This window comes from Eptatretus burgeri, chromosome 2 (assembly GCF_056783735.1).
Source record: "Eptatretus burgeri isolate ZD-2024b chromosome 2, Ebu_testis_v1, whole genome shotgun sequence".
NCBI classification, from domain to species: domain Eukaryota; kingdom Metazoa; phylum Chordata; class Myxini; order Myxiniformes; family Myxinidae; genus Eptatretus; species Eptatretus burgeri.
The window spans coordinates 67,987,507-68,012,126 of record NC_140962.1 but is presented as its reverse complement, the minus strand read 5'-3'; the positions used below and the strand labels follow the sequence as shown (position 1 = coordinate 68,012,126).

Genomic DNA, 24,620 nt, shown 5'->3' with positions numbered 1-24,620 from the left:
ACACGACATTTAGCATGATATCTCAAAAGGTTATGGATGAGTTATGACAACATTTTGGTGGATGAGTTGGTTAGGTGACAAGAACAAGCCGTTCAATTCTGGAACTTGAATTTTGCAATTCGGCTTAGTTTAAGAGATTCTCGATGTTATTGCATGTGCGGAAATGAAATAAAGCCATGAGGCTGGCATCTCAGGGTGTTTATAAGCATTGTCATGTACCCAGCGATTCGAAAGTATGATGATCAGGCATTCGATAATATAAGTAAGGAAAGTGAAAAAATAACTATCGTAAAGAAATTGTTGCGGCCTGTTCCAAGTCAAGGCATAGTGGAGTAGGCCAAAAAACATGGTGGCTTCAGACCCCAGCGAGGTAACCCAGGATATGCCCTGAGACCCCATTTGGAGCGAGCTGGCCAAGAATGTGCCTGATAAAGGATAGACTTGAATAAGGGCGTTAATTATCTTCATAAAGGGTGTTTCAACAACCCCAAACACCCAATTTTTACTCGTGTACCTCCTTTGAGTTCCCTTCATAAGCATGCAAAGTTTCAGGCTGCTCGGTTTGATGGTTTTTGAGTTATGGAGGAAACACACAAACACACACACAGTTTTAGTATACAGTAGATATATACTGTATATAGTTTGCCTTTTTTATGACAAAAATAGGGCCGGCCACCTTTGGTGATAGTTGGTATTACAAAGTGTTTGGACAAGATTGCAAAACCCCATCTCTCAATGCACGTTGGACGGGCTCACAAAAGCTTATGTACTGTGACCCCTTATTGCCCTTGCTATATACTGAAACTCAGCTGCTATGGAGGTGTGTGTGTGTGTGTGTGTGTGTGTGTGTGTGTGTGTGTGTGTGTGTGTGTGTGTGTGTGTGTGTGTGTGTGTGTGTGTGTGTGTGTGTGTGTGTGTGTGTGTGTGTGTGTGTGTTAATACTTATCCATATAGTCCATTTGCCGTTATGTGTTCCATTGTCAACCTTGTTGATGTGGAAAGTGTATGGTTTTATGATTGTTTTGGACTAACATGGGTCCATTAATAAAATTCAGGTTGGTTGCCGGGGTGGCTACCTTGGGGAACTCCTGTAATTTGCATATATTCAAGATGGCCGCTACAGGTCAGACGATGGGGCTAAGTTTTTAATCGGTCAACATATAATCCTGTGTAATACCTCTTTTCCATATGATTTTGACATGAGGAATTCAATTTTGGGGTTATATTTTACATTCAGGAATAAATAGAGGTTCACATGAAATGTCCATGACTATTTTCTGCTGAAAATTATGCAACACCAATGCAAAAGTGAAGTCATGAATGGTTCACAACAGTATGTTGATAATCAGAAAGCATACACATTGTCATGTCATCATATTGGACATCTTAGGAACAGAGGACATAGAGCCGAGTAGACAACTTACGTATTGTTCATTCCCATTCATTGTACTCGTCCCCTTCCGTATCTTCGTCTCTTTCCAGTTCTGCTTCGACATTCCCTTCTTCCACTTCACTTTCACTGTCCTCCACAGTCTTGTGTGGGTTGAAGCACTTGTCACTGCAACCACAAGTGCAGTATAGTGTGCAGGAGATCTTTGCATGGTGACAAATGCAACTTGCAGTACTGCAGGCCTTCCCCTCTGCTTTGCATCCACACCGCACAACATCCATGAGGTCCAAAGGGGCTGGTGGAGTAGCAGAAGTTGCTGGCACTGGGATTCCATCTCTGATGTCCCATCCATATTTTGTAATGTCAAGTTCAGGTGGGGCCTGCTGATCAGCTGATTTTGCAAGTACTGTCTGTAGATGTGCATGCAAAATATTTAGGAAGAGATTGATCTCAGTTGGAGGTAATGCCATGAGCTTGAGGGGCTTGCCAGACTTCCTTGTGTACATATAGTACCTCATCTCACTCATCGTGGTACCTTCTGGCTGACCATACAGGGCACAGAAGAATTTCCGCCCTGCTTCCATGAGCTGTTCATGGCTTGCGTTCAGATCGCCAAGTGCGGAATACAAACCAGGGAAGTTGCCAGCTCTCAGTGTCTTCAGGGCTGACACTTTGCCCTTGCCGTATGGGTATGACGTGGTATCTGAGCCAGTGATGTAGTGCATTCCCAAAAGCTGCAGACACTTGGGGCCAAGCTGGTCACAGGTGGTGTTGATATCCCAAATTGCTCCATCCCACCTTTCCATCTGCACTGTGGCCTGGATGTTGCACTGGTAAACCCAGTAAACCATCAATACAAAAACATCAGTGTCATCAGAAAGGATGCGTATCACTCTTTCATTACATTCAGCAGCCATGAGCAGGTGTGAGATCATTGTAATGTCTGCTTCATCATGGTTGAATGCATTCTATTCAAACCCATGAATTGGTGGAGAAGCTGAGCATTGTCACCGAGAAAATGAGCAGCGGATTTCCTGAATCTCAGGACCTCATCATATGACGTTGTGAACCCATGTTCATGAAGGAGCTTAAGAAGATCAGAACTGCCATGGCGGTGCAGTAGTTTGACAGCGTCCAAATGTTGTCTGATTTCTGGTACCTGTAACATGACTTTGAATTGACTGGCTCAGGCTTAGAGATTTCTTGGTCATTTCACCACCAGACACTAAGTCTGAAATCAGCCTCAGTAAAGTTGGGCTTGTTGCCTTGATTGTGTTGGCTTGTATAAATTCAGAGAGGTCATAATTGGCACTGTTGTACTTGACTGAGCATGCCTCCTTCTTGATCTGCCTTACCACAGAATCAATACTCCTCTCATCTGCATCATCCACTTTAACCATTTTCAGATGGTTAGCAATGGACTCACGGAAACCAACAATGGGAGCACATCCATCTACAAGAACTAACATAACGTCCTTACTCATGCAGTCTGTTAGTTTGCCACCAATATCACAGTTCAGGGAATGAAGTTCAACGCTATTCCACATCTTTGACCTGTCACAATTCATGCGCTCTATGACGTTCTTTAGGGCACTTTCTTCTGCAACACCAGTTGGCAAATCAGCACATTTAGGGACTGTCATGAAACTGTTATAACAGTGTACATGGTATTTGCACTCAGCCGCAGGGAGATCAACCAAATATCCAATAGGTAATTTGACCGTTCTGGCTACTTCATCATTACGTTGCTCAGCAGCATTAATGATGGCATCTTTCATAGTTGGGATGGGATTACCTTCCTTGTCAAAACGTTCTTTAGTCATGCACTGACGAACACGATCCCATCTTTCTGGATGTTTGTAATCAACAGGTAAACATTCTTTGCCACAAAAAATGCAGTCACGTTTGTAAACAAACGCACCACTGCCTGTTGCCTGTGTGCGAGATCTTGTTGTCACTGTAACACAATCATCTTCAGCTTTTCTTTTCTGTGATTTATGAAGTCTCTCAATTTTTTGGTTTGATGTGTAAGTACATAAGCATCCTTTGTGACATTCTATGCGAACAGCATCACCACCACCATCAACAATGTCCTGTAGTTTTTCACGTAGCTCTTCATTTCCACGGGCTTTGGCACAGGAGATCAATGTCTTGATCCCTTGATCAACGAATTTCTTCAATTCCCCTCCACCATGACACACGGGAAGAATGCACCTTGATTCAGCCATATCTGTAAAAACAAAACAATGAATTAGTAACTCGAATTAATGTCGTATGTGAGCGTCCAGTTGTCAGAATAGTGACATTGTTGTCATTCAAAATGTATCTCACACGGAAAACAATTGCCAGGAACTCGAACATTGACCTCAAATTTACTTCTAATCACAAGAATAAAGTTAAATATCGATTCCTCGTGCCAAAATTATATGGAAAAGATGTCTCATGTGTAATTTTAAGTTCATTACCTAAAAAGTTATATTTTCAGCCCGTCGATGACGGCCATCTTGTATTTGCGCAAAAATAACAGATTTCCCCATGGTTGCCATCCGGGCAACCAAGCTTAATTTTGTCTATGCATGCCTGTGAACAAGAAACCACCATAAAACCATGCACTTTTGAGGACAACAAAGTTACTTCTCTGGCAAATGGACTATTACATAAACAAAGCTATTTGGCTTGTGGAAGAATCTGTGACCAAACAGCATCGCCAGAATTCATCCCGAATGGTTTGCTTTTGTGTTCCGTTCACGATTGCTCTGCAGAAATGGATTGATTTCAGTGAATTATGTTTACGTACATTTGTTTCAAGGAAATCTTCACTTTTAGTGTAATATTTCTCAGAAGAATTCAATATGGCCAGACACAACGGGAGGGAAACTGGGTTGCACTTGCACAAGAGGTACATCGGGGCACCCCTTGTCACACTTGGACTTGGCCTGGCCCAACCAAGAATAGCGGTGAGAGAAGATGGTCCAAATTTCCCTCATGCACTTCGTGTCCCGATCAACCCAGGTTCCCTTATGAATTGTTTGTCAAAACCTCGAGGGTCCTAGAAAACACACCAGACGAGGTTTTTCTTATTTTTAATCCATTATTGTGTTTTCACGAATGTGTGACGATGTTGTTAGAGGCCCTTCCTTCGTCTCACAGTACATCCAGCCATTGAACTATGAATCATTTCACCCTATCCATCCGCCCACATGTCAGACCACCGCATCCGCTGTCCACCCTTTCCGACCTCCTCCTTCACACACACACACACACGAATCGACCATGGAAAGTTGATGGCATTTGTCTTGCCAGTGATGACTGTTAATCGAATGCAGTGGAGTCATACATCACGCCCCTGAGTACCTCATGGGAGTGTTTGCCATTAGCGTGCGATGGGGGAGTGGCTCCACTTTGTAATCACCAACAGTTTAAGGTGTGCTGTGAGTATTGCATTTCCTCCATGGGAGGTCTCTTTATTGATAGGCTTAATGTTCAAAACGGCTCATCTCAACCAGTTTTTGTTAACCGAATCAACCATGTTTTAAAAAATGCTATAAACTGGTTGTACTTGTGAAGATTTGTATTCACCTATTGAACGCAAGGTAATGATGAAAACGACCTTCAGGTCACACCATCTATGCTCATTGCAGTCACATGACATCCTTTACCCCCCTCGGACGCAGGATGGTACTTAACACTTTGCCCACAATTAAGATCCTTGCACAGTCAGTCCCCGTTCACGACATTGTTCCTGAGCTTGCTCACTGCAGGGCAGATCGTTACCTTCATTTTGGAATTCTGGACACTTTGAAAATTATTCCATTGTTATGATGATTATTTAATAAGTTTTATGGGTTTTGATTGAGATCATTTTTATGAAAGATAACTGACTCATAACACCTTTACTAACTTGGTTTAACTACAACTCTGAACTTTTGAGGTCTGTTTCCTTTTCTGGAGGGTCATATGTTAAAATCTTTGCATCAAAGCTGGATGTTGGCTTAATGGTTAAGGTGCTTGGCTGAAGATCTTAGGATCTTGAGTTCAAGCCCGTTGGCCATGGAATTAACACCAGGTGGGGTTGACTCAGCCTGTCATCCTTCCCGGGTCAGCAAAATGAGTACCAGCTTTCTAGTAAAAGGGGCACTGCATCAGCGGCACAGCTTCACCCCCAGAAATGATGCATCCGTCAGCCACTGGCTGCACAGGAAGAAATAAAAAATGTTTGCATCAAATATTTCGGTTCATGCGATGGCAAGCTAGTTCAGAGACAGCACCCACACCCTGCGATCTTTGGGTCGAGTCATTCAAATTGCCGTTTCATGCAGTTCCAGTAGGGGTCCCTGCATCACACGGTATGAAGCAGGGCATCGATGTTGACTCGCCATGTCATTTGCAATGCACACCTCACGTGGTATATTTAATAAGATGGCATTCTTGCTGGTACTTTGACCCAATTTCAAATTTCCTGTATAATTAGAGTCTGGTTGACCACTTTCCCTCTTTGGGTTCTTTCCTGGTAGAGAACTGCTGTGGTGGCCCCATGCAAAGCACAAATACATGTTGACCTTTCAACGACAGCACAGATGATTGATTGGTCTTCAATTTTGCAAACCGAACATCAACAGACTGTTGCAAGCAATGACCTCTGTTTCATGGAATACTCATCGCTGGGAATTTTTCGAAGTCCTCGGAAATTGCACAATCCTCAACCAGGTGAAAGTCTACTTTTTGCAGCCATGTCCAAATGACCACTCAAGGCCAGGTTCCCAGGTTTTTGTTCCATACTTTTGCACAAAATATTTCTGTCTCTATCAGTAAATTTATCCCACTCCTAATGTGATCTGAAAGGGAAGCACAAAGTGGCATCTCTTTATTAAATACGGAAAAGTAGCATGATCTATAGTGCATCCTTGCCCCTCCCTCCTCTCCATGTTTCCCTTGTATACATAATAAATATATTGTATGTTATAAAATACAACATCAATTCATTGAGCTCCTTTGTAATTTATTTTTACTGTTCTCTTTGACGGAGAAATATACAAAGACGTCACTGTGTACCCATAAATGTCAAAAGGTTCATATCAAATCCCTCTGCCTCATGATCACGCATGTCCTTGGATACCTCGTATTGCTGCTGTGCGTTGTGTGACGTGTGCATGGGAATTCACCTTTTCGCTTTCCAGGTGATCAATTTGTTTCATGTTTCATGATTCCATTCCATTCACCTTGGTTTTCAAGGAGCATTCAAAATGTTCTCGGAACGAGATGCCATAGTCAAACATGCACCGATGCTTTCTCTTATTATTCAACTTAAAAGTAAATGTAATAACGAAATATGTACACATCTAATAATGATATAAGGGCTTGCAGGATAGTCAAAACTCTGGACTCTAGGTCTAACTGTATGCACACTGGCCATTGGGGTGTGTTTCCTCGGTTTGAATCTCGATCCAGTTGTAAACTGTAATCCTGGTGTTTCACAAGCAAGATGAGGCATCAATGTATGCAGCGTCCAAGGGAAGGATGTTAAACTGGGTTCCACGTCTGTTAATATTAATAATGGACATTAAAGACTCCACAATGTCTTTCTTGAAGAATAAGTAAGTTATCGCCGGTACACTGGAAAAAAAAAAATACAAATTCTGGCACTTTCACTGATAAATACCAATAGCTTTCATTCTTCCAAATGTTCTTCCTTCCCAGGTGCTCTTTAATAAGGACGTTCTTGACAGGAAATGGACATCGTGCAGCCAAACGTCAGTCTGACAAGCCGTGCCCAGGTAGCACGCTTACCTTTAAGCTGATGTCTGGGTTTCATTCGTGACCTCACTTGAAACTGTTGGATTGGTACTTCATTGTCAGAGGTAGGACGCCGTATTGCAAAGTGTATTGCCCATTGGATGAACGTTAATCTGGATGTTTTGTCTGTTCTTTTTAGTTGGTGGACATTAAATATCCATTCGATGGTGTTCGGCTTGCCAAGTATGGGTGGGTGAGAAAGTTTGGTCAGGAATTAAAGAGCAAAGATGGAATCATCAGGAGGAACCTGGATAGGATTCGGGTTTCAGCCGCGACTCCACAACCCTCAAACCCATCCAGGTGCAGCCAAGTGAGCCTTACAGAAAAATTTCTGGAACAATTCACTTCTCCTTGGAGAGACAAATAATGAAAGAGAGAAATAGAGGGTAAAAGAGATGAAAGAAAAGAAAAAGCAAGAATTATCATGAAGAAGTGAAAAAGAAATCGAATGTCATCGCACCCCCTGTTGTTTTAGTAATTTAGCTGTCTGCAATTAAAGGACTAGTCCATATTTATGAACAACTAAAATGGCCACGAATCTACCAGTCAGAAATCTTTGATGAGATTGCAAAAAAAAAGCAAGGTGCACATGAATGCCATCATATACTGCGCTTGTACAAAATTGTACCATGCAGGTCTGAGAAACGGTTGGGTCACATTTAAGTAAAAAAATGGCTGCCAGTCGGCAATCTGTTATCTGATCTCGAGCAAAAATGACATGGATATATAAGCCATCATTCATTATCTGTGTGCCAAGTTTAAACAACATCAGTAAATCCATCCATCCATTGGAACTATACTCTGTGCAGAGAATTGGTGCTGCCTAAGTAGTCTCCTTGGCTATTGGGCACAATCCTGGATGGGTCACTACTCCAACACAGGCTACCAGCAAGCTGGCAATCATTTTGCTGACCTTGGAAGGATGACAGGCAGAGTTAACCCCAACTGATATTAATTCAACAGCCAAGTGGGATTTGGCCTCAGGATCCTAGGATCCCAAGCCCATCACCCTAACCATTAAGCCAATACCAGGCTTTGCATCAGTAAATGCATGTCCAAGAAATGGTTGAGGACATGTTCAAAATTGTTTTGTTTTTTTTTACAACTAAAGTGGCTGCCAGTCGGCCATATTGGATCTGATTTCGAAAAATAATGGCATGCATATGTAAGCCATCTTTCCTTATCCATGTGCCAAGTTTGATTAAGGTCGGCAAATGCCTGTCTGAGGAATGCTTGAGGCCATGTTTGATACGAGGTGTTTTTTTACAACTAAAATGGCAGCCAATCTACCAGTCGGCCATCTTTGATCAAATCACAAAATAAAGCGAGTTGCACATGTATGCCATCGTGTGCTGTGTTTCTGCCAGGTTTGAACAAAATCTGACTATAATTGTCTGAGAAATGTTTGGGGACACATTTAAGTAAAAAAACATGGCCGCCAGTCCGCCATCTTGGATCTGATCTCAAAAAAAAAAAAAGATGTACATATGTAAGCCATCATTCATTATATGTGTGCCAAGTTTGAACACAATCGGTATTGGTTGAGGACGTGTTCGACACCGGGTTTTGTTTTTCTATCTAAAATGGATGCCAGTCGGCCATCTTTGATCGCATCATATATATCATATGTATACCATCATTTGTTGTCTTTATGCGAAGTACGAATAAAATCGGTCCATACATGTCTGAGATATGGTTGGGATGCACGCATACACATAGTACGCATGCACACGAAAATCAAGACCAAATCCATAAGGCCCTATTTCGGAGTAAGTCCAACAGTGGCTAATAAAAAGAAGTGTGAAAAATTAGAAAGAAGTACGAAAGAAAAAAAGAACAAAGATGTCAGAAAGAACCCAAATAGATAGATTTCAGCAGTTACACCCCAGGCTCAGACACAGCAACTTGCACAAGCTATCAGAGGACAGTCAGTGGGGAAGCACAGTCCACACAGCATGAGGAAATGGTACAAACACAACTCACTTGCTCTTTGCAAAAGACACCAAGGGATCTTTAACATCGACTAACAACCAGTGCTGGTGGATAGGTCCTCTGGCTTATTGACCTTTAGATGGACGCTGCACTCTTTGATGTATCATCCTGCATGCAAAACACCAAGATGGGAGTTAATAACTGTGTCGGGATTTGAACCAAGACGAGATAGCTCCAAGGCGAATGCGCATACGTCTGAACTTGTCACATCGATTGGAAGACAAGGTAAAAGCCAAATTGGTTTGAGGCGCCAAAGCCAATTTGGCCAAACCAAAGCGAAGTCAAATTTCGTTGAGCGTGTTACACAACAACATGTGATGTCCATCAGATGGATGTTAAGCTGGGTATCCTTTCCGCTAGCATAATTTGCTGGGGGACTTAAGGACCCCACAGTGTCTTCGCAAAGAGTAGGCAAGGTATCAGTGACATCCTAAACAAGTTTGAAATTCCTGTGAAAACTGCGTTTTGCAAGCGGTCTGGTATTCCCAGATAGATTCCTTGACATCGGGTTAAACTGCTAGCTATCTCGAGTGTGGTTGCTGTCTGGGTTGCAGCTTCGACACGACACACAAAATTCACGCACCCAGGTGCCCAAAGGTCCTCTGTGAGCAACGATATTCGTCTGTGAAGTATGAATACAAGCTGAAAAAATAGGTATAATCATGATGGAGCTCCAACAGGAAAATCTCAAGAGACATCATCAGTTTAGGTCAGAATGTCATCACTTTGGAGTTGTTAGAGATTATCTATATACAACATACACACAGGGAAGGTGCAGGAAGGTGAAATGGGAAAAAAAAAATTAATTATGGGGGAGAGAATAAAGAATAAAAGGAAGAATATGGATGTTGGTAAACGGGTAAAGGAGATCCCGAAGGAGCAGCTGTAAGCTTGCAATGAAAGCAGCATGGCATTCCCACCGCTGAGCTGTCTGGTCATGGATTTATTTCCTTATGGAGTCAAATTCCAACAAAAAGTACCGTTCAGACGCAATGCTCGCAGGGAGCGCTGCATCTCGAGGCATGTTGTTCATCTAATATGGGTGTAAAGCCTACCACTGTCTGTCCCGTCCGAATTTATGTTGTGGACGTTGAAGATTCCACAGAGTAGGCCATTGCACACTGGTGCTTTAACTCCATTCCCTGCCTTGAGATATAGTGGAATATGTAATTTATTCAAAAAGGAATCGAGATGCTAATTTACCTGACATTAATAGTAAGGTTTTGGTGAATACATCGAGCATATGTGAAACGATAGATCGAGCTGAAGAGATGTGTCTATGACACACATAACATGGCCTCAATGGTCTCTCCTGTGTCCAACCTTATTTGTGTATAATTTAAATTTGTATACTTACACCACTATAATTCACCAGCATATTATAATCGGACTTGTACATCGAAATATAATGTAGTTTATTACATCCCGATGCCATCTTTTAAAGCCAAAAGCCATCGTTTTCACAGCAAGCCAATTGGTGTTTGCAATTTGGTTATTCGTAGCATGGTATCCATATCATCTGCCAGGTATGGAGGGAACAATTCCTTTTCTCCAGCCAGGAGTCACTGGACTCAGTAGAAAGTGATTTGCTTTTGCTTTTCATCCCCATGCCGAAGCAAGAGTCAGGCCAAGCTCATTTGCGAAAGCCGCAGGTCGAGGTTTTGAGAGCTCCTTTCATTCAATTGCTTCTCTTGGCTCTTGCTGCCAAGCCCCTGGTGAGCTGTACCCTGGTTCTTTGTTTTCATCCTCCCACCGCCATCAACCCCGTCGGCCAATTTGCATCGACACTCGGGCACTTTGGCAGGTGCAGTGGATGATTTTATGTCTCAAAGCTGTCATCGGTTCTGCAGTATTTCATTTGCACAGGACGCGGTTGTATGTTGGTGTGTGGCACAGCATGGATTCATCCGACGTTATTGTACTCTCTCTACCATCTAGCAGAGGCGCGCCAATGTCATGGGGGGCTCATAACTGGAAAATGGTGTGGAACTCAATAATATCTTAATTCGAGCAAAAGTCAAACCGACTCGATGATGAAAGCATTCTTATTTGTCATTTTGTGGATAGGTTAATGAGAATGTATTGACAAATGTCATATGCACGCTTCTTGCAGGTATCGATCATAACTCTCATTCAAGAAGATAATTCAGCTTCATTCCATAAATCCTTCCTGTAAAGGAAGCCTCCTTTATGAAATGTGACATTCATCAAAACATTTGAAATGTGACAAAATGAATTATGAAACAATTGGGATCATGACTGTTAAAGCAGCTGAAACGAAATATATTGCCTGCAGACTCAATAAAATTAATTAACCATAAAGAAGTTAATATAATATATTTAAAGTAAATATCCTCATCTCTCCTATCCTGTCCACCTGCACTTTTCCACATTTAACCTGTTCATCATGTTTTTCCTATTTGCTTACACATTCCTGGTACTTAGCCCACTCAGGTCACTTGTCCCGTCTGTACGACCCTCTTTTTGTTAAATATGTTCATTCCTTCTTCTTTTCTCCATCTTCTGCTCCACCACCATTCCGTTCTCACCCTTCTGGCATTCAACACTTCCAAGAGCCTCAATCTCAATAAAAAACACTGGAAGAGGACTCGGTAGAGCACATACCTCTGCCCCATAATGCCTGATTTTTTGAGATATTGTGCAAAATATCATTTTTAGCCCTATCTCTCAATGGTGAAGAATCACTGTAAAAATTCTAGTAGTTGGATCCGGATCTGGATCTTCACGAAATTGAATCAATTCTTCCTTGTCACAAACCCAATCTGTCCACCAAGTTTCGTCCGAATTCGTACACAACTTTTTGAGATATCAAGCTACATATAGTTTTTGGCCCTATCTTTCAATGGTGAAGAATCACTGAAAAAATTCTCGTAGTCAGATCCGGATCCAGATCTTTACCCAAAATCGAATTAATTCATCCTTGTCACACACCCAACCTGTCAACAAAATTTCATCCGGATGTCCACAACGTTTTGAGACATCCTGTACACAAACAAACAAACAAACAAACAAACAAGAAGAAGACGTCGCACAGAGCACGATACTTGCAAAATAGAAAAAACAAATTTGACCTCAAAAATGTGGACCTACAAAATAATTGGTGGTTGAGTTCAGTGACCTGAAGTATAAATCCTCTTCAGATTTCAAGTCAATCGGAAGAAAATTGAGGTTTTTAGAAATACCACCATAGTTGTTGACCTTTGGCCAATGTTGACCTTTTGGTCGATGTTGACCTCAAAAAGAATTGGCTAGTTGAATTCAGTGACCTGAAATGTATATCCTCTTCAAATTTCAAGTCAATCAGATGAAAATTGTGGATTTTAGAAATACCACCTCTGTTGTTGACCTTTGGCCTATGTTGACCTTTTAACCTTTGACCTAAAAAAGAATAGGCTTCTTTCTTATGACAATCTCTACTATGTGGTGAAGCTTCGTGAAGATTGGTTTAAAATTGTGACCTGCAGGTGACAAACAGACAGACAAAGAGACAAACAAGCCGGTAGGCGACGAGGGATCTGCTAGAATCGAAGCGCTGGATACGATGCTTTTCATTCTGACCGATCCACCGACGAAGATTCATTGCCAAGACGTATTGGTTCACATACAATTGTTCCTCTGCCTGGCAAGATTTTTCCTATTGCGTATTTTGCCAACTGGCACTCCTCATAAAAAAAAAAATGACGGTAAATAGACAACCTATTTTTGAAGGACTACCATTTGAAAAATAAAACCGAAATCAAAAATCGGCTCGAGTAAAATTTTCTAAATATCTCGAAGTGTTTCATTCCGAAGTCTCATTTCTCTACATTCAAAACTGTAGGACAAGTATTGAAAATAGTGAACGTGGTTTTTTGGCCGCTGCATAGCAACGGGTGGTTGCTTAGCAACGAAACTCAAATGCGCACATTCCCACCCCATATGGCACCTGTCACCAAGTTTCTTCGAAATCGGTTTGCTGGTTTGTGCTGTGGAGCCTCGCGTTGCAGACACACACACACACACACACACACACACACACACACACACACACACACACACACACACACACACACACACACACACACACACACACACACACACACACACACACACACACACACACACACACACACACACGGAAAACCCGACAATAAGGGATATCTGGCGAATTCAACAGACAGACAGACAATAACAAAATCGACTAATCAATATACTTGAAAAATCTTTGATTTTGAAAGTAACTAGAAGGACACTGGGTAGAGCGCATACCTCCGTTACGCAATACCTGATTCACGAGAACATATCGGGCCCAATACATTTTTGAAATATTATGCTATGCAGTACTCTATCATTTTTGGCCCTATCTCTCAATGGTGAAGAATCACTTTAAAAATAAAATACTTCTCGTATCCAGATCCAGATTCGGATCTTCACCAATATTGAATCAATTCTTCCTCGTCACCCACTCAACCTGTCCACCAAGTTTTATCCGAATCCGTCCAAAACGTTTTGAGATATCATGCGAAATATGGTTTTTGGCCGATCTCTTAATGGTGAGGAATCACTTTAAAATTCTAGTAGTCGGATCCGGATCCGGATCTTCACCAAAATCACCAAAAAACAGTTCATCCTTGTCACATACCCAACCGGTCCATAAAAATTCATCCAGATCCGTCCACAACTTTTTGAGATATCCTGCCCAAAGTCAAACAGACAAAGAGGTGAAAACATAACCTTATTCACCTTTGGTGGCAGAGGTAACGATAGTAACAAACACGTTATCTGTGACGTCCATGCGAAGGTCAGCAACAGATGTAATAGCACGGCCCGACACCATACATGATGTGCAGGAAAGTATTATGTTTACTCGACGTAATCGGCTAGAAAAGCAGGCTCTCTAAGTGATCCAACAGAGCATCGAGGCATGGGGGGTGGTGATGGTATACGCAAGGATGCACTTGAGTCTTTGGGAAGGTCATTAGGGTCTTCAAGAGCATGATCACGAGATAGGTCATTGGTTGAAATACCCACAGGGTGAAGGAGTGACACGGGGTTGTCAGTGCAAGCGGAGGTCGGATCCAAATCGATACGACCTGGGGAGGAAAGTCACGACAGTTCAGGGGATAATGTGGGTGGCGGTCGGAGGTTCAGGTGAAGATTACAGAATATTACCACCATCCGGGCCACACAGGAAATCCACGCGGAGTGTAGAACTAGCAATTTTGGTTGTGAAATCAGTATATACCTTGCAGCATTCGTTTGATTGAACATTATATGGTTTGTTACCTTCACCAGAGAAGAGGGTATTGCATTTGGGTCCGTTTGTGACTTACGAAATCTAAAGATTTCGGAAGAATATTGATGACTTCCGTCATCTGTTTGTGTGTTTGTTTGTTTGTGTGTGTTTGTGTGTCTGTTTGTTTGTTTGTTTGTAGGCACGATAACTCGAGAAAGGAAGAAGCTACCAATGTCAAATAACACCACGTGATTCAGGAGGGTGATGGCAAGCGCTGATTAGATTTCGGTCAAAATCGGTCAAAGGTCAAGGTCACAGTGAGGTCAAGCATTCGATTTTTGATGGTTTGGTACAGAATCATCATAGAAACTTCTGGTTTGCGTCGCTACCTTCTCTCGAGACAGCTTTTATTAGACAAGGTCAGAGGTCAAGTTGACGATTTCGTAAGTACCAGTCTATGACTGCTTCTTTGTGTGTTTGTTTGTAGGTACGATAATTCGAGAACGGAAGAAGCTGCCAATGTTAAATTACACCACGTGATTCAGGAGGTTGATGGCTAGCGCTGATTAGATTTTAATCAAAATCGGTCAAAGGTCAAGGTCACAGTGAGGTCAAACATCAAAAAACTATAACTCAAGAACGGAAGAAGCTACCAATGTCAAATTACACCACGTGATTCAGGAGGGTGATGGCTAGCGCTGATTCGATTTTGGTCAAAATCGGTCAAAGGTCAAGGTCACAGTGAGGTCAAACATTCGATTTTTGATGGTTTGGTACAGAATCATCATAGAAACTTCTGGTTTGCGTCGCTACCTTCTCTCGAGACAGCTTTTATTAGACAAGGTCAGAGGTAAAGTTGACGATTTCGTAAGTACCAGTCTATGACTGCTTGTTTGTGTGTTTGTTTGTAGGCACGATAACTCGAGAACGGAAGAAGCTACCAATGTCAAATTACACCACGTGATTCAGGAGGTTGATGGCTAGCGCTGATTAGATTTTAATCAAAATCGGTCAAAGGTCAAGGTCACAGTGAGGTCAAACATCAAAAAAAAATTATAACTCAAGAACGGAAGACGCTACCAATGTCAAATTACACCACATGATTCAGGAGGGTGATGGCTAGCGCTGATTAGATTTTGGTCAAAATCGGTCAAAGGTCAAGATCACAGTGAGGTCAAACATCCAAAACATGATAATTCGAGAACGGAAGAAGCTACCAATGTCAAATTACAACAGGTGATTCAGGAGGGTGGTGGCTAGCGCTGATTAGATTTTGGTCAAAATCGGTCAAAGGTCAAGGTCACAGTGAGGTCAAACATCCAAAACATGATAACTTGAGAACGGAAGAAGCTACCAATGTCAAATTACACCACATGATTCAGGAGGTGGTTAGTGGGGTGAGTATACTGATTCTGGCTCACTTTTCCCCATGTAAGTGAATGGGGGATTTTCAGCAATTCATATATTTTTCACTAAAAAATAAACCACCTTTTTATCCCAAGGTATATTTATTTGTCTCCCCTTTTAACCTTGGGGCACTCTATTCAAATAACCAATGCAATAAGATAAAGATTTGTTCAAGTGGCAAAGTAGTAATGTGATTTGTTAAAGGTGATCTGAAGAAATATCTGCAACATGTAAGCCTTGGGACACTCTTTTTCAAATAACCAATGCATATTGTTTAGCTCACTCATTGAACCAAAGATTTGTTCATTCTCAAATTCCTTCAATAGTTTCATTTTCTTTGCACAATAATCCCCATCTAAAATATTTAAAAATAAAACATTTGAATCTTTATATTTTTCAAGATACCCCTTTTGTGTCATTATGAAATGATATACTTCTCTTAATGATCTCATCTGACCACCTCCTGATCCTCAGATTATTTTTTGCATAAGCCACGCCCACTTTTCATAAGCCCCGCCCATTTTTCATAAGCCCCGCACACTTTTCACAAGATATTCCATATGCCACGCTCACTTTTCTTAAGCCCCGCCCACTTTTACTAAGCCCCGCCTGCTCTTACATCATTTCCAGTTCATCTCTGACTCAAAGAAATCACCAGAAAATTCTACAATGTTATGGTTTTGAAAAGTTTCCGAACGAAGGCTTGCCTGGGCTTGCCCAGGGAATTTCCAAAGGAAACCACCCCCACCAGTCTTTCTCGATAAAAGGTTCAACCCAGACTCCATCTATCTATAATTCCAGCAATCTCTGTGTGTGTGTCTGTGTGTGTGTGACCGCTGTTTCTCGACAACCTCTGATCCGATCTAATTGAAACTTGCCAGGTATATTGCTGGGGACCTGAGGATGTGCCTTTTCAAGGTTTGATATTAATCGGACAGATGCTTCCCAAGTTATGGCCATTTATTTACCAACCAATGGCAGGACACGTTGTTGCGTGGGCGTGGCCGATGGGGAAGGGAAGCTCAGCCACGTTCCCCATTATGGGTTACAACGTACGGGCTTCCGGAGAGTGATGACTTCGTGTATTCTAATAATTTCTCGATTTCTTATGCGCATTTATAGATAAACACAATGGCCCAAGTTATGATCGTTTTCATATTAGACGGTGTATAAATTTCGGGTACATCAGAGTGCTGGTATGCTCCGAACCAGGAAGTAAATTTTTTCTCTCTCTTCTCTTCTCTTTTTGTTTTTCCTTGCCACGACATTGCGAAAAGGTAAAATACGTTGGCGCTAATTGAATAATTGGGTATTAAAAATAAATTGTGAATAATGGTAACTGCGAATCATATCGAACTTCCGGGTCACGCACGTTCGGGCACGCGAGAGTGAAGAAACGGCCTGTGTGGTTTATTTATTTATTATTCTTATTATTCTTATTCTTTTTCTTTTTTTTTTTTAAGGGCATGTACTAGTTTAAAAATTTTTTTTGACAATGGAGTGCTGTACTGTCCTTGAGTGGGATGAGCTTGCTTGCAGATCGAATATTTGTATGGAACTAAACCTTCAAGTTGATGAACTGGATTCAAACCTCTTATCTGTTGAGGTAAGATTTTTATTTTCCTATTTTCAGTTCCTTTTAAGCATCGACTCATTTAATAATTAAATAACTTAATTAATACATTATTATTTTCTCTCACAGGAAATTGTATCTGAAATACAAAATGAAAATACCGATTTTGCCACAACTTGGGGCGAAATTGTTGGCTTGGTTGAAGACCTTATGAGCGACCAAGACCCACAGAATGAGCTCGACCTTGATGGCCCAACCAAAGAGACCAGCAAAATACATTGGAGACCAGAAAAATCCTGAAAAAGAGTTTTACAGCAATAGTACTCATTGCGAGTTATCAAGACAATACCCACATAACGAGTTATACCTTGATGAGCCAGAGTACAAGTTTTACCTTGGAGACTCACAAATTTTGAAAAAAATCAGTAAATGAGTTCTGCCTTGATGGTTTAAATAACTACCTTGGAGACTCAGGAAAAGGGTTCTGCCAAGATGGTTCTAAATATGGGGCCTACCTTGGAGACTCACAAATTTTGAAAAAAATTAGTAAATGAGTTATCCTTGGTGGTTTTAAATATGAAACCTACCTCGGAGACCTCACAAATTTTGAAAAAAATCAGTAAAAGAGTTCTCCCTTGATGGTTTAAATAACTACCTTGGAGACTCAGGAAAAGGGTTCTGCCAAGATGGTTCTAAATATGGGACCTACCTTGGAGACTCACAAATTTTGAAAAAAATCAGGAAATGAGTTATCGCTTAGAGACTTTGTAAGTTGGTTGTATTTTGGAGACTTGAAATGTGGGTTCTGGCTTGATAACTCATAATGTGATACATATCTTGGAAACTCAACAGGAATGTGGTTATACCTTGAAGACTTGGAAAGTTGGGTTTATTTTGGAGACTTGAAATGCTATCACTCTTTGGGATCTAAACCTATCGATGTAGTTCTTTGGCGGATGGTGCTTGATGGGAGCAAGATCAAGAAAGTTCTGGGAAGAAAGTGCAGGCTTACTCCCCCTTTCTACGTCATCAAACCTGAAAGGTTTAAAAGACAGAATTGGAAGAAGAGAAAAAAACATAAAAAATATATATTGTTAGTTCTGGGAAGAAAGTGCAGGCTTACTCCCCCTTTCTATGTCATCAAACCTGAAAGCCTAAGAAGACAGAATTGGAAGAAGAGAAAAAAAAACGTAAACATATATATATATATATATATATATATATATATATATATATATATATATATATATATATATATATATGTGGAAATCTCATTTTGAAAAAGACATTATGTTGGGCGAGGATTGAGTTGGGGTTGAGATTTTGAATGTGAGGGTTGGGGTTGAGATTTTGAATGTGAGGGTTGGGACGGACACACACACACACACACACACACACACACACACACACACACACACACACACACACACACACACACACACACACACACACACACACACACACACACACACACACACACACACACACACACACACACACACACACATCAACAAAAAAAAGTTAAGCCTTGACTATTCAGTTGAGGATTCTGTGTTTGGGATTCACAGATCTAAGAACGTCCCCCCTTGACACGCATTATATACTGTTATACACCTCGGACTTGGCCTTCGAGTGTCCACAACGGTGTATAGTAGGAGGAAGTGAAGCGCCAACCCATTGCTCCCATTGCACACACACACGCACACACACACACGCATACATACACACACATGCACACACACACACACACGTTAAGCCTTGACTATTCAGTTGAGGATTCTGTGTTTGGGGTTCACAGATCTAAGAACGTCCCCCCTTGACACACATTATATACTGTTATACACCTCGGACTTGGCCCTCAAGTGTCCACAAAGGTGTATAGTAGGAGGGAGTGAAGGGACAACCCATTGCTCCCATGGGTATTATCTGCTTAGTTTTGTCTTTTGTAATTCTTGTGAATAAAATGAACCTAAAATCTCTTCCCCTTCCAAATGATATATCTTATAAGTCCAAGGAACCGTATCTATTACATAAACAATTTTAAAAAGTTCGTTCGTCCATCGTTTAGTATAACCCTTTTCAAAATGAGATTTCCACCTATATATTCTTACGATATCACCAACTTTGAACTTAGGTTTTCTGACATTGATCTTTTTTTCACATTTTAATTTTGTAAATATTTCTGATGGTTTCATATTTGTTGACGTGTGAATCGTGTCATTATACTTATCCACAATATCCTGAATAAAAGAAGACCATTGTTGTGAACCGAGTTGTGTGAATTTTTTATATAGTCTCTCTTTTAAGGTACGATTAAAACGTTCAACAACAACGGCCTTCCCTTCATTAAAGGTACTGTATGATGTAATACTGTTTTTTTTTTTAAATAAAATTCATAAATGTCTTGTTATAAAACTCTCTACCCTCATCAGTCCACAATTTTTTAGGTTTTCACTTACTTTTATTAAATATCTGTTGAAAGGCTAACATAAGAGTATTACCTGTTTTGTTTTTTAAAGGGACAACCCATGCGTATATACTCCTCAAATCAATAACGGTTAAAGCATACTTGGACCCCTTATCATTATTGAGTTCAATCAAATCAGCGGACCAGATATAATCTACTTCCTTGGAATAAACCTTCCTTCTCTGAAACTTTGTGAATATTGGTTTCTGTCATTCATCAGCTAATTGCTCTTTAATCTTAATGACATCATTAGAGCCTATAAGTTTTTTGAATTTCCAAGTCCAAGTTTCAATTTTGAACTGATCATCTTCTTTACGATGAACCGATCAACTTTTTCTCTCAAGGTTGGATTTTGTATCAGAGACAAATTATACAACATTTCTCTATCGGCTTCATGCTTTTCTTCCAACGTTGTGTTATTCCCATAATCAATATCGTGCCTCATGCACACTTCATCAACCCTATTGATGGGTTTGCTCCATGGTTTAGGATTGTCTGCCTCATCTAATCTTTTATCCAAGTTTGTGCCTGGACCACAGAAAGAATACACTGGTAGATGTAATTCCCCCGGTATTCCAGTAGTTGTAAATTTACTTCCTGATAAAAACTTTTGTATATCTCCTCCGAGTTTGTGTTTGGAGATAAATTGATTTTTTTTGAACCACACACCAAACATATACCTTTTTGTATAACCCTGTTATTTTTACTTTTAATATATGAAATATTTTTAGTATTAGTTTTCTTTTTACATTTGAGACTAATTTATTTATTCATTTATTTATGAGAAAAATTCCGACAGAGTGCAAAAACCTTTTTAGTTTCCAACATGCACATTTGAATCTTAATTTTTAAAACATAAAGAATCATTAGAAATGCCTTCACTCTCTCCTCCATTTATTGAAGAAAAAATAAAAAAACTTTAATTAACATCAATATCCTCTCCATGAAAACGATGTCAACGGTCTTGTCGAAAATACTGCTAATAGACTTGTCAATTCTTTGTTTTCCTCCTCGGTGGGTTGAGTTATTTTCTGTAATACCACCAATCTTTTTGTTATCTCAATGGTTTCCATATTTTCATATTTATTCAGTCTCGCTCTTTCCTCCCTCTCCTCCTTCTCTCTCTTCTCTCTCTCTCTCCTCCTTCTCTTTCTTCTCCCTTTCCTCTTTCTCTTTCTCTCCCTCTCCTCCTTCTCTCTCTTCTCCTTTTCCTCCTTTTCTCTCTCTTCAACTTCCTCGTCCCTTACTATCCTTGAATCGCTTACACCCCATAGCATATCATACATATATTCATCAGGATTTCTTATTATTCCTGTATCCAAAATAATTTTTTTTTACAACAGGAAACCAATAAAATTTCTTTTGAAGTTCTAAGAGCCATACGTTTTCTTAACTTGATATTTTTTTCATTATTTAACATTCTAATTAAATCTAAAGTTGTCGGTTTATCAACATCAGCATAATGCCAATCTTTTAATGAAAATACCTCATTCTTATGTTGTAGAACATATTTATTAAAATACCGAATACCCTTTTCTTGAAGGTATGCTTGGACATAGAAATGATAATTTTCTTGAAGCCTTCTTGCCATCATTTATGTTTTAGAAATATATGTTAGAATAATATTATGACACGAAACACCTCCCCATCTTCCCACAGTTAAATCATTTTGTATTTCCCTACTTATTATATATAATCCTGTTTTTTCTGTTTTCATGATATAAACTTGGGCAAAACCATTATTATATTTACCCTTATTAAATTCTTTTATTTGTTGTTTACTAATCGTGGCTCCACAAAACTCATTCTCTATACCAAGTGGATAATATTCTTCCTTATGAGACTGATTTAATTGCTCCAGGTATTTTAGGTCAATTTTAAACGACCAATTATCAACTAAATCATTCATATCATACCCCCATTGTTCTATCCTCATGCAAATGATACGCCATTCTTTATAAAAATTAATTTTAATTCGAACTGTGAATTCTGTATGACCTGGAGATAAAATCAACACTTCTGTATCTTTAAAATACACGGCCGTTTTATTAATGGATATATATTGTGATAAATCGCTTAATCTCACCAAGTCATTCGCGTCAGTCGGGCTTGGATAATTTTTTTTTACTTTATCAGCATTTTTCAAATTAATATTTTTGGTTATATTATATTTATGTCGTTCAGCCTGTGCCTTTGTGTAATAATTTGATAAATCAATATCCAGTTCTTGGGATACACCAAAGATAGAACCATCTTTCCCAACATAAGTCATTTATATTAGATTAAAAATAATATCATAAAATTTTTTATTTTTCTTTTGTTGAAATAACACACATAGACATAATTGACCACAACACTTGGAATTTAATTCTTGGACTGGAAAGGTTTGATAAACACCATTCTGTAAGAATTTTATGACTTCAACAGGGGGTGGAAGACCGAAACTCTCAAAATAATATTTATCTTGACTATTAAAAATACAAACCCAATGAGAACCGTTCCCATTATTATCTTCTAAGTTCATAATAATATTCTTTGGATGTTTACGTATGTTTGTAAATTCATCTCTCGTACAAATAAGCACATTATGAATTTTTAATTTCTTACAATATTTGACAAGTTGTAAATTTGATGTTGTATTCTTTCCAAATTCTTTAAACCACTCATCAATGCTCATTTATTTATTAGAAAGATATAATCCATTACCTCTTTTAGTTAATTTTACACCTGCTTGTGCGATGGAAGAAAGCATATCTCCAACTTACAATCTCGCTTTTTCTGGCAGACCTTCAAGTTTTTCAGCAAAATCTACAATTACACCACTTCCACCAATTTGTTTCACCAACTCTTTGTTATGTCTTTCCAATTATTTTTGAGCTGGAGTTGAGCCTTCCTTTCGTTGGCAGTTTTGACCGCTGTTGAAATAACACCCGTCAATGCTCCAACCGCACTTAAACCAGCAAATAAAGGAATTAGAAATGGGAGAAATCCTCCACTCGTCTCTCTTATTGAATATTTTTTCAACATTGGTTTTGTCATTTTAATTTTAAGTGAGCAAGTATCGTTCAAGATTTTAACCTGTTCTCTTGTAAGCAAAACATCAATTTTTACTGGTCCTTTTCTCTGAATTGTATAAACGTTAATCGTTCAAGGCTTTTGATTTTGAACACAAGTTAATAGTTTATGAAGATTGATTTGATTAACATATACCCCAGTTGGTACTTTGCCACTCATTTATTTAACAAAAAATTATGTGAGACTAATCATAACACCATTATCTGTATTAATCTGTAATTCTGTTTCTTCCAAAAGCAAACAATATGCATCAACTTCTTCACTCTCTCCTCTTTCAATGTATAGGGAAGTATCCACTCGATTAGACTTTCTAGTTTCCTTTTGAGCACTCAGGTCAAATGCATATATAAACTTTTAAATGCTGTCATATCCAAAATAGGTTCTTTATTTCCATTACTTTCGCACACCTTTTGGTAAGACTTGTATGCTTCAGCAGAATCATTTTTTCCCAATTAATTTCCAATCTATCTCATGGGTAAAATGTTCCACCTAGAGAAACACGAAGTTGTTTCACCTTAGCATTATCACTCAATGCATTATTCTTATCAGTCGCAGTATCACCATCTGGCTTTTTAAAAATGATCCACAGATATCGTGGCTTTCCTTCCAGAACACCCAAATTCCACGTGTAAGTGGTTTGATTTAGTTTAACGTGTTGACATCTTCTTTTGAGGTATGATACACTGAGTGGTTTCTTTGAGTTCAGTCTTCTGTTCAACATCTCTTCTGTTTTAAGATTAGGAGTATATTCACTAATATACCAACTCATTTCATCAATTACAAATTTATTCTGCTCACCAAAAGCACTACCAACACCAAACAGTAATCTATTTTCATTATCATTCCTTTGTTGTTGAAATCTAATTTTAAGACCATACAGAACTTTATCATGATCACAAAATCCAAATTTACCTTTAAGAGGAACTGCCACAGTAAAACTATTAACTGCTTTTGTATCATCAGTATACGTTCCTTTCCTTTGAATATATCCAGGGTCTGTGGTTGTTCCCGTTGACATATCAGGAATAAAACCTTTGACAGCCCCCTTTCCCATTCTATCACTGAATGTATATAATGTAAATTTCATCATTTCAGATACAGCAGAGACATAATCAACCGCTTCAACTTCTTATGTTCCAATGTACAAACGAACACTATCAAACATTTTCAAGAAGAAATCATTTACGAGTGTTGTGTTTGTGTTATTCCCAGCCTTAGTGAATTTAAATTTACACAAGAAACTTTCGGATAGATTCAAATAGGTTTGTTGATTATTTATTTCAAAACTTTTTGTACCATTTGCATTCCAGACTGTTCCAGTTATTGCATGTACCTTGAAGTAATCTTCTTTTTAGTGGAGTTTGAGATGATAATAGTATCATCCAAATCATAGATACTATCAATTGCTTCCATACTTGTATTTATTTAGGAAAAAAGATGTTAAAACATTTGAAATCCTGATTCAAGTATTTAAATTATTTTCTGTCGTTCTTGGGGAGACAACTGAGTTTTGCCTTTTTTAGTTTCTTTTATTGCTTGTAATTTATGAGATTCCTTTTGGGCATCTTTTATACTCTTTATAGCACCTGCTACATTTCCCACAGCAGAAGCAGTTGAACTAATTAGGTCTTTATGTTTAAGAATAGTTGAACCGATATCCATTGGAGTATCAATTATCCCATCTCCT

At 39.4% G+C, this 24,620-nt stretch overlaps 1 protein-coding gene across 5 annotated transcripts in view; it reads right to left on the bottom strand.

The window, feature by feature from the left end:
- LOC147032227 (uncharacterized) overlaps positions 1–24,620 on the bottom strand; it is a 105,312-nt gene that overhangs the window by 6,364 nt on the left and 74,328 nt on the right. For 2 of the 5 annotated variants that reach the window (XR_015055094.1, XM_085869616.1), the window contains exon 3: positions 1,425–3,620. Coding sequence is in view for 4 of the 5 variants with exons in the window: in XM_085869616.1 (XP_085725742.1) it covers positions 1,432–2,325 (894 nt within the window). In the remaining variant the exon portion in view is untranslated. Of the gene's footprint in view, positions 1–825; positions 3,621–9,166; positions 9,284–24,620 lie in introns of those variants that run through there. The other 3 variants (XM_085869613.1, XM_085869615.1, XM_085869614.1) reach the window with 2 other exon arrangements.